This window comes from Eptesicus fuscus, chromosome 3 (assembly GCF_027574615.1).
Source record: "Eptesicus fuscus isolate TK198812 chromosome 3, DD_ASM_mEF_20220401, whole genome shotgun sequence".
NCBI lineage: Eukaryota > Metazoa > Chordata > Mammalia > Chiroptera > Vespertilionidae > Eptesicus > Eptesicus fuscus.
Genome location: NC_072475.1, coordinates 60141934 through 60159224, shown reverse-complemented (window position 1 = coordinate 60159224; position 17291 = coordinate 60141934). Strand labels below are relative to the sequence as shown.

The following is a 17291-nucleotide window of genomic DNA, read 5'->3' as shown; positions in this document are numbered from 1 at the left end:
TATTAGAAAACTGTGAGTGGAAATTTCTAAGTTAAAATCTTTAGGGGTGACCTCTAAAAAAAAGAAATATATTGTTTCACAAATGGCAGTGGGGAAGAGAGAAAATAACAGAGATCAGAAAAGAGGAAAAGCAAAGGGAAACATAGTAAATAGAAAATACATAATAACATATCAGAAAAGTGTTCAAATATTTTGGTAATCAAAATACATAAAAGTGACTTAGACTTGCTTATTAAAAATATTAGTGGGTTGGACTAATACAAACCCAGCAAAAGCAGCTTGCTGTATATAAAGTAGCACTGAAATGTTGAAAATAAAGAGGTGAAAAATATACTGATAGATAACTCAAAGAAAGTTCATGTAGCAATGTTAATATTAGACCAAAGTTAATCAGAAAACATTAAAAGGAACAATGAAGTACATGTAATAGTTATAAAAGGATATATCTTTCATGAACTTGTAGGTAACCTATGTGGACTCAAAATGTAAAGTAAAAATTGGTTGAATCATGAGAAGATATAGACAATTCCCTACTCATGTGGATTTTAATGCACCTCTTTCAGATTAAGCTATCAAAAATTAGTAAGGACTAGATGATTTGGGTAGGCAAAGATGATTAATGTGCTTCACATAAAAGAGCTTGTGTGCGGTAGGCCATGGCCAGACTGATGTGGATCTGACTATATATTAAGAAACGGAATGTGGAAGGCTTGGCTGTAGCATTGCAGGTAATTAATGGTTCTAGGCTCCTTTGACTCGGCAGATCCCTCACTATATTTATAGTCATTTGATTTATGAAAAAGATGCCACTGTGATTTAGTGGGGGAAAGGAGGTCTTTTCAAATAAATGGTGGTAAAACAATTACATATTTATGTGCAAAAAAAAAAAAAAAGAACTTTAATTCTGATTCCTACTTCAATGCAGTCTCAGTAAAAAAACCAACAGGTGTGTAGGCGTGTGTGTGTGTGTATGTGTGTGTGTGTGTGTATGTGTGTAAATTGATAACCTGATTCTAAAATTAATATGGAAATCTGAAAGGGTCAAAAGTAGCCAAGGCAAATGTGAGAAAACAGAACAAATATACACTACCAGATATAAAGACTTACTATAATGCTTCAGTAACTAAAAACTGTGGCATAGTTGCAAAGATAGACAAATATATCATTGTTACACAATAGAGTCCAGAAATTAACTCACAGATAAATGTCATCTGACTTAAGACAAAGATGAAATGCTAACAATAAAGGAGGAAATGATAAATTAGATCACATTAGAACTAAGAACTTCTATTCACCCCAAAACCCCCATATTTAAGATAGTGAAAAGGCAAGCCACATATGGGAGAAGATATTTGTAAGTGCTTTACATTTTTAATTTATTTAATCTTCACAAGTTAAGTGAAATATAATTCAAATCAGAAATTAATACTATAGATCTTAAAAAAGACAAAAGAAGTGGTCATGAGGACCATAAAATAATATTTTTGGATAAATATTAATAATATAGCCAAACTTCTTGGGGGAAATAGCAGAGATACAAATAAAGTGTATTAGGATCAGCAAGGGACATAACCACAGAGTAAATGACTTAAGAACTGTAAGAAAATACTATGCATATCTTTTGCCCTATATTTTAAAAATAGATAAATTATACAATTTTTAGAGAAAATATAAATTACTAAGTTGGTTTCAAGAAGAAATAGCAAACATGAATAGAAAAACTATAGAAAATGACTTGGTAAAAAATTAAGAGCACTAGGCCTAAATAGTTTTACAGATAAGTTTACCACTCCTTTAAGGAATAAATAAGCTCTGTTTTATGCAAATTTTCCAGCAAAGAGAGAGGATAAAGTTAATTTGTTCATTTTATGAAGCTAGTGTAGCCTTAATTTGAAAACTGAATGAGGATAATACTAAAATGGAAAACTACAGGGCTTTCTCACATATGAAGAAAATGCAAAAATTCTAAATAAAATACCATCAATCAAATCTTGCAGTTATTTTAAAAGATGACTTACCATAAACAAGTTGGTTAATCACACAAATTCTAGTACATATCAGAAAACCAATGCAATTTATCATTTTAACAGAAAATGTTGGGAAAACGCTTTAATAGGCGTAAAAAAAGTGTTGGATAACATTCAACACTCATTTGTGATACAAAGTGTAAATAAACTGGGATCAGAAGAAAAAGTAATATAATAAAAGGTGTCTACCATAGTCTTCAATAAATATAATACTAAAGGTGAAACTTTGGAAGCTTTACCTTAATGTGAAGAAAAGACAATGACCCCTTCATCACCACTGCTACTTAGCAATGCAGAGAACACCCTAGCCCAGAGCTTACTGAGCTAGGCTATGACTCCTTCCCCAGGGCCATTTGGAAATATGGTGGCATTTTTGTAAGTGATAATGATTAAAAAGTGCTCCTGGCATTTAGCACATGGGATGTAGTTGGGTGGGAGGCTGTAATAATACTAAACATCCTGTCCTGTATGGGGCAGTCCCATACAACAAATGATTATCCAGTGTGGCAGCAATAGTACCTTGGTTGAAAAATACCGAGTCAGTGCAGTAAAAGAAAAGAAAATAAGTGAGATATGAGTATTACAAAGAAGCAAAACTATCGTTATCTGCAGATGATGTGCTCATTTTAAAAAATCACAAATGAAATAACAAATTTTTAGATCTAAGAACTTGAGGTCAACAAGACAGTATGAAATCAGCATACAAAGCTCAGTAGTCTTCCTATATGTTAACAATAGCTAATTAGAAATATTGAAAAAATAATATTTTTAATAGCAACAAATAACAAAACACCTAGGAAATCACTTAGTAAATACAGGTGCAGCCCTAGCCAGTTTGGCTCAGTGGATAGAGCATCATCCCTCAGACTGAAGGGTCCCGGGTTTGATTCTAGTCAAGGGCACATGTCCAGGTTGCAGGCTTGATCTCTAGTAGGGGGCGTGCAGGAGGCAGCCAATCAATAGTTCTCGCCATTGAAGTTTCTGTCTCTCTCTCTCCCTCTTCCTTCCTCCCTGAAATCAATAAAATTATATTAAAAAAAATGCAAATACTTAAAAAAAATAAAAACAAAAACAGGTGCAAATCATTTATGGAGAAAAACATAAATTGTGACTTTCTGTACATTACTTTGATATTTCTTAGTATTTCAAAAAATAGATTTGTCTAATACAGGGCATATCAGGATGTGATTGTTCAGTAGCCACATAATATTTTTCAAATATTTTCTGGCATCTTATATGCACCTAAAATTTCTTCTGGCTGAATTACTAACAAGAAGCAGTGCAGGGCACAGCTGGGAGGTACATCTAGAGGGTGCTCCCAATTACATCCCAACATAACCTTAAATGTAGAGAGGACAGGAGCTGCAAGGGAGTAAATTAAATACTGGTAGGTACATGAGCTTGTCCATGTGTTTCTAAAGTGTTTTTGCTTCATCTCCAGGTCGAGGTCTCCCGGCAGGACAAGCTGAGGTGGAGATGATAGAACGAGCCCGGGAGAAGCGTGCCTGGGAAGCCACTCTCCCGACTCTGAGTGACACCGCCCAGTTTGAGAAGAGGAGGAGGATGATGAATGCGATGGAGAGGAAGGAGTGGGCCTTCCGAGAGCAGGAGATTGAAAAGTAGGTTCTTGATCCCCCAGACAACAGCTCTTGCGCTGATGGAAGTAATGTTAATACTTTTTACTTATAAAGCATTTTCCCAAATGTATTAGGTTTAAAAGTAATCCTCAACCTATATAGACAGGAAATTGGGTTTCTGGTTCTTCCAGGAACAATAGCTCTACAGTTTTCTCTCCATTGATATAAAAACATACAGTGTCCTCTGTGTGTGCAATGCAGCATGGAACCAGCTCAGAGCAATTCCTCAAGGCACCTCTGCTTCTCCTCTTCCCCTTTCTCTTTAGTCTCTAATCTAGACTGTCAGAGAACCCCACTGATTTTTGCATAATGTCTTTCAAACTGTCCCTTCAGTTCATTCCCGTGCCACTTCCCTAGGTCTTGGCCCTCCTCATATCCATCAAACAACCTCCTAGCTGATCCTGTTTCTTATCCCCCTAGTACCGGATTCACAGGCAGAACACCGTGGGTTCCAGTGAGAGCTAATGGGGCATTTTCTATGTAAAAGCCAAATTGTGAAATTCTTCAATTAAGAGATGAGCTCACAGCACATAAGTGACAATATGCTGAGGTAAAATGGTTAAGTTTTTAATCATTTTAACTGATATATTTTCAGTAATGAGGTTGTCCCTAGAATGTGTAGAAATAACAACTCCTTAGTAAGAAAGAAAAAAAGGGAACCTACACCAAGATTGTTCCTTTTTTGGGCTGTAATGAGGTACTTTACTACCTGTAGCAATGCTACCAAAGCCCCTGACCGCATGCTCACATATAAGAGAGTTAGGGACCAAGAGACTCTGAAACTCAGTGTGGTTCTGAATTCAAAATATGTTTGTCTTTTTGTACCTGCTGATTCACCCTGAAGCAGGACAATGTGATGTTTTGTTAAAAACTTGCAATTTAATAGAAAATATTATTTGGAGCAAAATAGGTAGTAAATACCCAATTCTGTATGCAGAAATTATTGCTGCAATTTGGAGAGCTATATTCTTTTTTTTAAAATATATATATTTTTATTGATTTCAGAGAGGAAGGGAGAAGGAGAGAAAGATAGAAACATCAATGATGAGAGAGAATCATTGATTGGCTGCTTCCTGTATGCCCCCTACCTGGACATGTGCCCTTACTGTGAATTGAATCATGACCTTTTGGTCCATAGGTCGATGCTCAACCATTGTGCCACACCGGCCGGGCTAGAGAGCTATATTCTTGTCAGAAAGACATTAAAAATATTAAAAACATATCTGGCTAGAATGAAGACATCACCTAAGAAAGAGAGTACTTTTGTTAAACTGAGGATAATTTTAATAAACATGTTTTGCACCCCTCCTATGTGCCAGGCTCTGTGCTGTGAGCTGGGGAAACAGGAATAATAGGAAATTGCTATGCCCTGGCAGTGTTCCTTATGGTCCGCTGGAGTGGGGAGGGGCGGTGGTCAAGGATGGAGCAAAAGGCCTTCAGACCAACAACTCTTCAGCAGGGCCCATCAGGTGATGTGCTACTCTGTATACACAGTGCCGGCGGGACCCAGGCGAGAGAACCATCGGTTCTGTCTGAGGTGGGTGGAGATTGGGGGAAACTACTGAGAGGAGGTAGCCTCTGAGCTGGGTGTTGAAGGGTGAGTAAGAAGCCATCAGGTAGACAGCAGTATCAGCGATGATGCTGCTGCTGCTGCTGTTGCTGCTGCTGCTGCTGATGACGACGATTTCATAGAGCATGGATCACTTATAGAGTGCTTACTATGTGCTGGAACCAAGTTCCAAGTCAATAATTCTGAACGTGTGGTCCACAGACCAGCAGCATCAGCATGACCTGGAAACTTGTTAGAATACGGGTTCTCAGCTCCACCCCCGACACACTGAATCAGGGTGGGGAGCAGCAGTCTGTGCCATAGCAAGCCCTCCAGATTGTCGGATGCATGTTCAAGTTTGAGAACTGCTGTTCCAGCACGTTGTATACTGTAACTCATTTAATGCTCACAACCTAATGGGATAGATACCATTATTTTGTCCATTTTATGACTGAAGACGTTGAGGTAAGTGATGAAGTTGAGACTTGAACCTAGGATTTCTAACTCTAGATGGAAGGTGACTATTGGTGTGTGGCTTACTTTTAAAAATCTCCCTCCATATTCACTTGTCCCTGCTTCCCCACCCTCACCTCCATATTCACTGTGAGAAGCCCCATCTATGACACGTTAGCTCTGTCGTTGGTCCTTCTGAGTCAGACCTTTAGCTCCCTCTACGGAGGCTCACCTTTCCCTTGTCAGTGTGGCAGACCTCAATCCTTGCCTGTCCTCCAGACTGCTGAGTTAAGGAAGTCCTCTAAGGAAGCCTCTCCCACCTCCTTCCCCCTCCCCCCACCAACTGGGAATAGCTAGACGTGGTGCTACGTCTCTTTTCCCACGGAAATCTCTTCATTCTTCCGGCCTGGGGTTTATCTCCTTGTGTTGTAAATGCTGGTTTATATGCCCACTCCTCTAGAAAGTGCTTCTTCTGAGAAGGCGCTTTGTCTTGCTCATTGTTGTTTGCCTGGCATATGGTGAGCACTTAATAAGTACTTGGCAAATGAATGACTGGATAAATTACTGTATGAATTTTGAAGCAGGAGTAAAATGCTTAAATCTCTATTATAGGAAGGAAAACCTTGCTAGCTATGTGAAACAAGGATTGAACGGGGAAAGACTGAACTGGCAACAAGAGTCCGAGTTAGAGGAGATGACACAAACATGAGCTAGGGAATAGATGCAAGAAGCATTTTAGAGGTAGAATCCTTAGAGGAGGGGAAATGATGTAAGAGAATGGGTAGATTTCTGGGGAAACAAAATTAGTGGGTTTTTGAAGTTGTCAGGGAATAGCTAGAGGTTTAATGTGACAGAAATTCTGGTTCAGAAATATCTGGGCTGGAGGTAAGGATTTTAAAGTCATTTGTATGTGGTTGTATACACATGAGCGAGGTAACTCCAGGAGAACAAGATAAAGGTAACAAAGGTTGACCAAGTCCCTGGATGTGCAGACACTGGCATTTGCACAGTAACTACTTAGGATAGCATGCCACACCCTCGTTTTCTCTTCACTCTCGTCACGTAGCCCTCTAGCAGCCAGTCGACCTGGAACTGTGCATGAACTTCTTGTTCTGTGAGTGTCCCGCCACGTCCCGCGTGGTTCAGGATTCAGGTTCAGGGTTCGGGTTCTGGAGGAGGCTGCACACAAATGAAAGAGACTAGACAAGAAAATATAAATTTGGGAATTGGGGGCCAGGCGGGAGCCCAGCTCAAGAGGAAGGACTCAGCTTTGCTCTGGCCTTGCCATCCCTTTTATTCAGGATTTGGGCTACACCCATAGCCCTTAGGCAGGCAATTCCAATGATAGCCAATCAGCAAGGATTTACATAAAACTAAAAGGTGGAAGTTGCTTCAGCTACCATTGTCTCAACTAAACAGTGGGTGCAGAGCTCTGACCTTTCAGAGCTCAAGGTCTCCAGCCTTCCGGGTTCCTTGTCACCACCTCTCTGCTAGTGAAGACAATGGGCGGCTTCCAACATTGTTCACTTAGGCCCATCTGCCTAGAGAGCCCTGATTTTGCCCCATCTATCTGGCACACTTCTTTGTCCTTCAGAACTGCACCCATATATATATTCCCATTATATACTCACTATCGAGCTGTCACCCCCAGACCACCATTTGTCACACTTTTGCTAAGGTGGTCTCTTTAAAATATGTGACTATGATACCAGTCTAAAGAGGAGACCCAGTTGATGGCAGGTGCTCCCTTTCTAGTAGAACACCTGTTTGCGGTCCCGTATACTCCTTTGTTTTGTCATGTGCTTGAAGACTGCAGGAGATTCGCCTGGAAGTTCTAAAAGAGCTGCTGAGGAAACGTCTCCAGAAAAACAATGAGATGACTATGAAGCACTTGAATGCCCAATGGTCTAACCTGCAGGAAGCAAAAGAGGCAAAATTGGCAAAAATCCGTCGTGCACATGTATCAGGTAATGGTGTAGTATGAACAATTAAGAGAATGGAAATGTTGGCTTTGCTTTGGATCTCTGATCAAACCTGATTTAACTATGACATAATTCTGGTTTGGTCCTAGTGTTATTAAATAAGTAATGGAGATGGGAGATGAGTTATTTCTCAAAAGTAGATGAGTGGAGGAAAATTCCTTACTAAAAAAATCAAGTAATGATGTTCTGACAGGTAGTAAAGCTATTGGTGTGTGTGTGTGTGTGTGTGTGTGTGTGTGTGTGTGTGTGTGTAGGTGTTCCCTGGACAGAGTCCTCCTGTTTCTCAACCTTTTATTTATCATCATTTCCTAAAACAGACATTCAGACATCTTTTTTCCTATTCACCCCCTCTCATGAAATTTTAATACACAGGTATACTGTATATCTGTTTATGTACTACAATTATATCTGTACTTTATACATAAAAGGAGTCAGTGGAAGATTAAGAATGACTAAATAAAAATTTTAAAATAAAATTTAAATTAATTACCATGATACTTAAACTTTATAGCTATATTAAGTAAGCTATATTAAGTAATTGATTTACTTATAAAAACTGTAATTATCAATTATATATCCCAATTAGGAATTTCTATACATAATAGCAATATAATCACATTTAAAAAAATCATTCAAAATTGTCATTTTCTAGCAAAAGTAAAGCAATTACAAAAATTAATTCTTTAAAAATTATTTTTAGTGAGTTTAACTTTTAACTTTTTCTTGATGTGAGAAAATAGCTTTTAACTTAATTTAGCTGCATTTAGATATTGTCAACATACTTTTTTTCCAGAATTTGACATATTCTAATTTATTCTGGGGTTAGCCAAGATGGACAGAGATTATTGAAAAATCTATAGTCTTCTCTCCCTTTTAATTATTTTCCTAGGACAGAATAATTAATTACCTTAGTCTCCACTGAACATGTCTTTTTCAGTTACTTTGAATTTCTTTCATTTATTTAACAAACCTTTACTGAAATCTCTTCTTGGCTCAGAGGTTGGAATGCTTTTATAAAAGAGCCCTGGTTGGTGTTTCCCAGTGGTTGGAGCATCAGCCCATGCACCCAAGAGCCTCAGGTTTGATTCCTGGTCAAGGGCACGTACCTGGACTGCAGATTCGATCCTCAGCCCCCATCCCCAGCCCTGGTTGCAGGAGCCAACCAAACAATGCGTCTGTCTCACATCAATGTTTCTCTCAGTCTCTTTCTCTCTCCCTCTCCCTCTCCCTCTCCCTCTCCCTCTCCCTTTCCCTCTCCCTCTCCCTCTCTCTCTCTCTCTCTCTCTACCTCTTCCTCCCTTCCACTTTCTCTAAAAATCAATGGAAAAAATATCCTTGGGTGAGGATTAACAAATAAACAAACAAAAAGAGAGATGTTTTGATGAGTTCTAATTTGGACACTAACAGATTCAGCTCTATTACTTCTGCCTGGGTCACAGATAACAGACATCTGTTTTCAGTGTGACTTTCTCACTGCAGTGAGTGGCCATCATGAAATTCATTCAGTTTAGTAGCTTCCCTGAGAATAAAACTAGAACTGGCTTACTCTTCTGCATTTGGATCATTCAGAACAATATTTTGGAGATAGTCATGGCGGTATGTTTTATTTTAGCAATCAGAAAACTTATGGGAAAGAGAGAGAATGTAGAAGAGAAGTTCCAGAGAAGAAATATCATCAAGGACTATTCTGATTATGCATCACAGGTCTATGGACCTCTGTCTCGCCTTGGTCGTTTCCCAGACAATGATGAGGACTTTGTAGTAAAAAATCACTATCTCGACACCTATGAAGGTAAACAATTTACATAATTACAAGTTCAGTATAAATTAAATACATAATTTATGTATATATATACCTCCTGAGGAGGAGTCTTCCTATGCCTTGATATGAGCAGTACTTTAAATCTTTTATGCTAGTGATTAGGATTATCTATTGTGATTCTCAATTGGCAGCAAAATACACCACCGTCAGATTAGCTAAACAAATATAAGATTGCATAATTCAATAGTGGTGGGGAAAAAAGTAATATAAATTAAATATATAAAACATAACTTAGATTAAAAGCTAAACAACAAATAAAAATACTTGCAAGAAAAAGTAATTAATATATTTAATATTATTAATAATGTGAGTTGATACAAACTAACAAAAACTACTAAGACCCACATAAATAAATAGATACACTATACAACCATTTATCAAGGGGTAAAGTCAATTAACTACTAAACATTAAAACACATTGAATGTTACTAATCATCAAAGTTGTTCAAAAAGAAATAGAAAAAGGTTTTATAGCAGGTTTATCAAGCAAAGAAATATATAATGAAATCAGTCTTTTAAAAAGAAATGCCAGAAAATGAGTAGGCAAGGGGATGGAAAACCAGGGCATAAATTCATGGAGAGGATTATTTCTGCTATCCCATTCAAGAGAGACCTTTATTTAAATTACTTAAATTTCAGTTGACAAGTTGAAGCATCACATGGCCAAGATCATGAGTTAATGGTCATAATATTGGATGTGTAGCTCTGGCTGATCATCTCCAGAGCAGAATATGATAAATTGGTATACATCCACTTTAGAATGGTGACATGTACCATATGATCATCAATTTTCTATTGATTATTATTGTGGAGTTTGTTTTTTCAGGGCAGTGTTTTCACTTTAGAATGCATTTCTCATTTTTTAGTATAAGTCACTGAGAACATGAATTTATACAGAAATTTGCTTTATACTTTGGGGGTGATTCAGTTATATGAGATACACCTTACCAATGATTCTAAATGAGGCCACTTGGCAAGCAACTGATAAAATTAACAATATGCTTTCAAAATGCTAAATTTAAGCACCAGATACTAAAAAGATGTGCTTCCTTCCCATAGGATTAGTGGAGCTTGAGTCCTGTCTCCCAGATTTTGTGACACAGCCCCGAATCCAAGCTCCAAAGCCTAAAGTCACAACCACCAAAGCTGGCTTTCTAAAGAGGGCGGCAAAGCTGGAGAACGAGTTGGCAGAGGTTCATAAGGTATAAACCTCATCTGGAAAACAAGACGCTTCTAGGGTGACTTTTGCAGAAAATACCACACTGCAAACACTGCACTTTGTCTTGGGCTGCAAAGTCCAGTAGCTCTCAATACACAGCCCTTCGTTCCCCCGCTCTCTAGACTTCTCTCTCTGGAGGTTGTCTGTGCTGTGCTGTGCGTCTTCCCCCTCATTTTAAATTACTTGTAGGAAAACCTCTTGGAGGTTGTTCTTTCCATTTACTGAAGCCATGTTACTGTCTAAAAGTGGTTCTGACTTTGAATTTACATCAATTTGACACTACATTAAGGTCTAGTGTTAAGAATTATGGTTTGAATAGGATAATAGGCCTCATTTCCTCCCTTTAAGATTTGTTACCAGGGCATCATGAAGAAAGGGAGTCATGCTCAACTCCTCTCTCATCCAGTTTAAAACATAACTGAATGAGAAAGTCTGATGGTCATCCCCGTCAACCAACTACTCAGCATCCAGCGGCTGGGCTTTCTATTTTGTTAATTGGATGATAGGTGTACAGACTTGGGTTAGAATTTGTGGTATATGATAGTGGTGCTCAACCTTTATCATGCACCAGGACCACCCGGAGGGCTTATTAAAACACGTTGCTGGGTCCCACCCCAAAGTTGCTGATTCAGTGGGTCAGCGGGAGGGCTGGAGTGTTGGCATTTACAAGGTTCAGGAGACGCTGATGCTGCAGGAGCCACACGATGAGACCCCCTGGTTGATGATAGTCTAATCACTGGCCCATGCATGCTTGTTTGTTCAGTTGGTCTTGGTAATAGAATCAGATAAAAATTAGGACCTTAACGATCATTTACCTATATCCATGTGCTTCTTTCCTATCTCATCTTCCTTTTACCCATTCTGAACTCTGTTCATTATTCTCTCACTTTTTGTAAGATTTTTTAAATACATGAGTTGTGTTATCAGGGTATGGAAGTTCCCTTCCATTCTTAATTTACTGAAACTTTAAATCATGTGTTTGTGTTGGATTTTATCAAATGTTTTGTCTGCACTTATTGAACTAATTATGAAAAACCTTTTCCTTTTAAAGTTATTATTGCATTAAGGAAGAGTTACGGTTTCTGGGTGTTTTTTATAAAAAATACATTTTCATTGATTTCAGAGAGGAAGGGAGAGGGATAGAAACATCAATGATGAGAGAGGATCATTGATGGACTGCCACCTGCACGCCCCATACTGGGGATCAAGCCCGCAACCCTGGCATGTACCCTTGACCGGGAATTGAATCATGACTGCCTGGTTCATAGGTCAAAGTTCAACCACTAAGCCATGCCAGCCAGGCCAGGTGGGCTATTTTTAAGCTTTATTTTTACAAATAATAATTTATCCTTGCATACCTGGGACAAAGCTATCTTGGTCAAGGTGTATTATCTTATTTATAATACATTGTTGGATTTGATTTAAATGGATATACGTAGAATATGTGCTATGTTTATTCAGTCGCTAACTTATCCTTAGGAATATCACAGCATCCCTTGGGAGATACAAGCACCTTGTTCAAACTGTCCTAGCATAGGCATAGAGAAGGTTATTTCTGATTGATATTCATATCTGTGGCCTAGATGTGGTAGTGGAAGAAAATACAAAGGTAAGAAATGACAGTAGTTGGGGGTTTTTCAGGCACTGTTGGATAAGAGGAATAGAGTTCCCGAACCAAAGAAACCTCTGCTCTTTCTTCAAAGAAAGCCAATACCTCAACCTCGGCTTCCAACTCCAACCTTGGAAATGACTTCCAATGTAAGTTTGAAACTTTTCTATTTAAAATGCAAAATTTAACATTGCTGTCCATTTATTCTTAGGAAAGTTCGAGTTAAAAACAAACCTAATTTAACAGTGTTAATTTATGTTGCCTTTATTCTTATTTTCAAACATCAAACACACAATCACAAAAACAAGTAAAATGAGATGAAATGAAATCTAAACCTAATCCTTTAAAAAATTAAAACACAAAGAATAAAAAGTTTTCCCAAGAAAAGTAGGCATCAGAAGGTAATCCTCATGTGTGTCAAATAAAACAAAAAAGGATTGAATGATGGGTTATAATTATCCCATTAATTATCTGCCCAATGGGGAGGTAGCTGATGACAGAGAAGAAAGAAATGTTAGAAAGTCGCGAGGACAGGCTGACTTATGAGGTAGGACTGGCTCAGCGGGCCATGCCTCACCTTCACAGATCCCAAACTCAGTTTGAGCGCAAGGTGCCTGAGCTGGCTAAGACTGACCCAGACTAAACAAACCCACAACAAACCGCTAGAGATGCCACAATGCAAATTTATTACTTTATGGGGAGAAATAAAACTGCCTGGTGGATCAGGATGCTCCTCACTGGTAGGTCAGCCCATTATCTCCCCATAGAGGGCGATTCTCACAAGAAGCCAGATTGTATTCAGGAGGTTATGCTTTGTCAGAGGGAGGGCAGTGGACAGATCAACTCCCTAGCACCTCTGATGGGCCAACTGTGGAGGGACTGGAATGCTGCTATTGCCTGGCTAGGACGTGGTCTGGACAATAGCCCCATTTTAGACCTTGTGCCACCACTGCCGGTGGTTAACACATTGTCTATCACATGTTAATGCCATTGATTTTACTGTTGCTTTCTTTTGCATTCAGAGATGCCTTAATTAGATTTGCCCACTCTGCTCTTTCTGTTGGTGGTTGTTTTTTTTTATAAATGTATTTATTGATTTTAGTGAGAGAGGAAGGGAGAGGGATAGAGAGATAGAAACATTGATAAGAGAGAGACATATCCTATCAGGGATCAAGCCTGCAACCCAGGCATATGCCCTGACTGGGAATCGAACCAGGAACTTCTTGGTTGATGGGTAGATGCTCAACCACTGAGCAACACCAGCCGGGCTGCTCTTTCTGCTTTTGACACATAGTTATTAAAGGTGATTTTTATAAATGGCTAATCTTGTCTACTATATTCTGATTTTACCAGTTTTGCTAAATTTTTGTGAGAAGTACCTCCCTCTAGACTCTGACCTAGATTAGCTGTATCCTTTGTCTACTCATGATCAAACATGAAAAAACTATTGCAAAAGGGATGCTATAAATAATACTTTCAGCTTCAAGAATGATTTTGCTGTAAAGTATAGGGAAATGAAAATTGCTTAAATTATAGGTATAGTATGACAGTGGGTGAATTTTTTTTAACTTTTTATATGATTTGTTAATGATATTTATGATGAAAAATAATAATGAAGTTTAATAATAAAGTAAGTAACATTTAAAATACTATATGTTCAATGAAGGTAGAGACCATTTTTAATTTCCTTGTAAATTCTTCTGGCATCTAGCACAGTCTCTTCTGTTTGATCTAATTCTTTAAAAAATTATTTGATACTGACTACTGTTCTCAAGCTGCTTGGTTCTCCCTTTGTTCTTTTAGGAAGAAGAAGATATAGAAAAGGCTGTTATCTACCTTCAAAAGTTACTCCGGGGCAGAGTCGTTCAGAATGTGGTATGTAGGGTCCGACCACTGGCCATGAGCTTCTCCTCTGAAAATAGATTCACAGAATGTGCACGTGCTTGGTTCCTTGGGGTGAATTCACCTCTGTCTTATGGAACTACACTCTTTCTTTTTTTTTTTTTTTCTGTGTGTGTGTTTTTTTAACTTTATTCTTATTGTTTACACTGTTACAGATGTCCTCATTCTCCTCCCCCTTTGCCCACCTCCACCCAGCCTCGCCCCACCTTCCCTCTGGCCATCACCACACTGTTGTCTGTGTCTGTGGGTTATGCATATATGTTCTTTGGAACTATACTCTTGAATTACCTACCTATTCCTTTCTACTGCCATAGATTGTCCAGTTGGGTGACACAGTGTCAAGGAGAGGAATAACCTGCCTGCTGTTTGCTACAGTTGTAGCCAAGACAGTGGGAAAGTAATGTCTTCCTGGAATTGCTAAATCCGGCAATTTTCTTACCTGAATTTTGATCATTAAAATATCACCCACAAAGTGGATTCCCTAATTTTCCACCAAGTCATAATACAACTATTTGAGTTGTACTTAGCTGGCAATACCTGAATAATAAATGAAATAACTAAATAATAACTACAGTTTGAACCCCTACTCAATGCCCACATTATACATTTTTTATTCTACATATATCATCTCATTTTTTCCCTATCACTTACCCTGTATTATAGGCAAGTAATGTAAGTCTGAGAGAGAGTATGTTAATTACCAGCAAATTCAACTCTGGTCTTCCTGACCGGGAAGCCTTAGGTTATTTATGCTGCCAGAGCAAACACTCAGTTTAAAAAGTGGACTGATATAAAGTCCCAGCTAAAAGAGTTATTTCTCCCCAGACAGTTATAACTCTTAAAAGACTCAATTATGAAGAGCAAGTCCAGGGAAGCCGGGGGAGCATTTTGTGTTCAGCATTATTCTTTACTCTCCTTTTGGTATTTCCCAGGAGAATTGCCTCAGTTCAGACAGCACATTGTATATTACAAAGCAGGGGCAGATCTATAGGAAAAGAAAATATAGCTATGAAATATACCATCCCCAGCTTTCTTAGGGAAGAAGGAAATGAGGGGAAGTTCAAGTTTCTTAATATGACCCTGTAGCGGTCCCCTTGCCTTTGACAGGCATTTTAAGAAACCGCGTAAACAACTAACTGATAACTAAGCTCCCTCCTCTGCCTGAGCAGCCGGAGGTGTAGTAAGAGGGCTGACCTCACTCTGTGGAACACACAGGCTCTGTGGTTCCCTAAGGCGGAGCCGAACCTACTCTTCATAAGTCACTGCTTGGGAGCCCTAGAGCCTGACACAAGGGATGCTAATTTGCAAGTCTCTCTTTGATTTGATTTGATACAGATGTTTGAAGGGAAAGAAAAGCGACTGGAGTTGATCCAGGAGCTGCGCACCACCCACGCTCTACAGGAAGATGACAGGCTGGTGAGGAAAACCGAGAAGCAAGTGACACTGGCCCTGCAGCGGCAGAGGAACTTGCATGAACACAAGGTTCTTTCCCTTTCTTTCTTGTTCCATTCTTGTCACATTTTCTCCCTTGATTTGTACTATTGTGTGAGCAACATTATAATAACAATAAGTGAATTGATGAAAAAAAAAACCTCCCCCACAATGCCACCACTCTATCACAGTCAGCATTTTTAAACAATGCTGCTACAATCTATAATTAGAATGGGGTGTGCCCTCACTGAATTGAATATGGTCTTATATTCCTTATTTGCAAAAAGAAGAAAAAAGAAACCTACATTTTAAAAGGTTTTCCCTTTCAATTTTTCTTAAACATTTGACGACTGTACTATATTTCAGTTAGTGAGAGCTTAGCAGAATGAATGGTAATAAAAGCAAAAAGAAAAAAAATGAGAAATGAGATTTATTTGTAAATATCAGCACTTAATTTTGAGCTTTGGAGCTGTACATAGATAAGTCATGCTGGTTAAAATGCATATTAAATATGTTAATATGATATTCTGTGACTTTCATCATGACCTCTGCATTCTGCTGACCTAATAGCAGCCCTCACCCAACAAGGGTAAATGTCTCCCTCCCTGTTCTCGTCTGTGCTCATCTCTGTAAGCACCGTTTCTAATGCTGTTGACTACAATGTGGATGCACTTTTCTACCTCTCCCGCTAACCTGTTAATCAGCGTGGAAAACCATCTGTTTGCACAGTGTTTGGTGTTGTAAGAAAGTGAACTTACAGCAAAGCCAGTATGACCCACCTTTAATCACACACATAACTGTGCTGTGTGGACTTGGGCTCAAATGTTAAGCCAGTATGACCCACCTTTAATCACACACATAACTGTGCTGTGTGGACTTGGTTCTCAAATGTTGGAAATGTGCGCAACTTTACTCCTTTTACATGACAGCAGGACTGGATGGCCACTGAGTTTGGGGAGCTCGTGTAGGGGAGAGGGGAAGAAAGCCACAGGCTGTGAGACCCAACAGAAGGACCAGAGGAAGAAGAAGAGAATGTGGACACAGGAGTCTCTGAATCTGAGAGGCCTGGAAATGATGGAGACAGGGCTGCACTTTTCTGTTCAGATAGAGAGCAAATGCCCTGGAAGCACCAGGTCCCAGGACCTGGGTGGGAAAATGCCCTCTTTGGCCCTTGGAGGTTTCTGATTGTAGACTTTGGCAGATACACCTAAGCCAATCCAGGCTTTTCAACTCTATTCCATTTAGCGGACATATACACTGAGTGGCCAGATTATTATGATTTCTGAACGCATAATAATCTGGCCACTCAGTGTATATATATATAGAGGCCCAGTGCATGAATTCGTGCATGGGTGGGTCCAGCCAGCCTGGCCAAGGGGAGGGGACATGACCGGCCTGCCTGCTGGTCAAACTCCTGGTTGAGGGGACAATTTGCATATTAGCCTTTTATTATATAGGATATACACTGAGTGGCCAGATTATTATGCATTCAGAGATCATAATAATCTGGCCACTCAGTGTACCTGACTGATATCATGTCAGCTAAGAGCTAAGGGAGGAGGTAGTGGGAAGAGCTGTCACGCAGCCAAGGACTCACCCTGCTTACCTTCCACTATACTAAATACACTAGTGATTTGCAGGGGTCAGATGGAGCGGGCAC

At 39.1% G+C, this 17291-nt stretch overlaps 1 protein-coding gene across 1 annotated transcript in view; it reads left to right on the top strand.

Moving 5' to 3' along the window:
- The window catches only part of CFAP91 (cilia and flagella associated protein 91), a 60357-nt gene that overhangs the window by 25885 nt on the left and 17181 nt on the right, over positions 1-17291 (top strand). The window contains exons 7-13 of the mRNA XM_008146639.3: positions 3469-3646; positions 7476-7633; positions 9261-9440; positions 10530-10672; positions 12331-12447; positions 14102-14173; positions 15536-15682. Coding sequence (XP_008144861.1) covers positions 3469-3646; positions 7476-7633; positions 9261-9440; positions 10530-10672; positions 12331-12447; positions 14102-14173; positions 15536-15682 — 995 coding nt within the window. The remainder of the gene's footprint in view (positions 1-3468; positions 3647-7475; positions 7634-9260; positions 9441-10529; positions 10673-12330; positions 12448-14101; positions 14174-15535; positions 15683-17291) is intronic.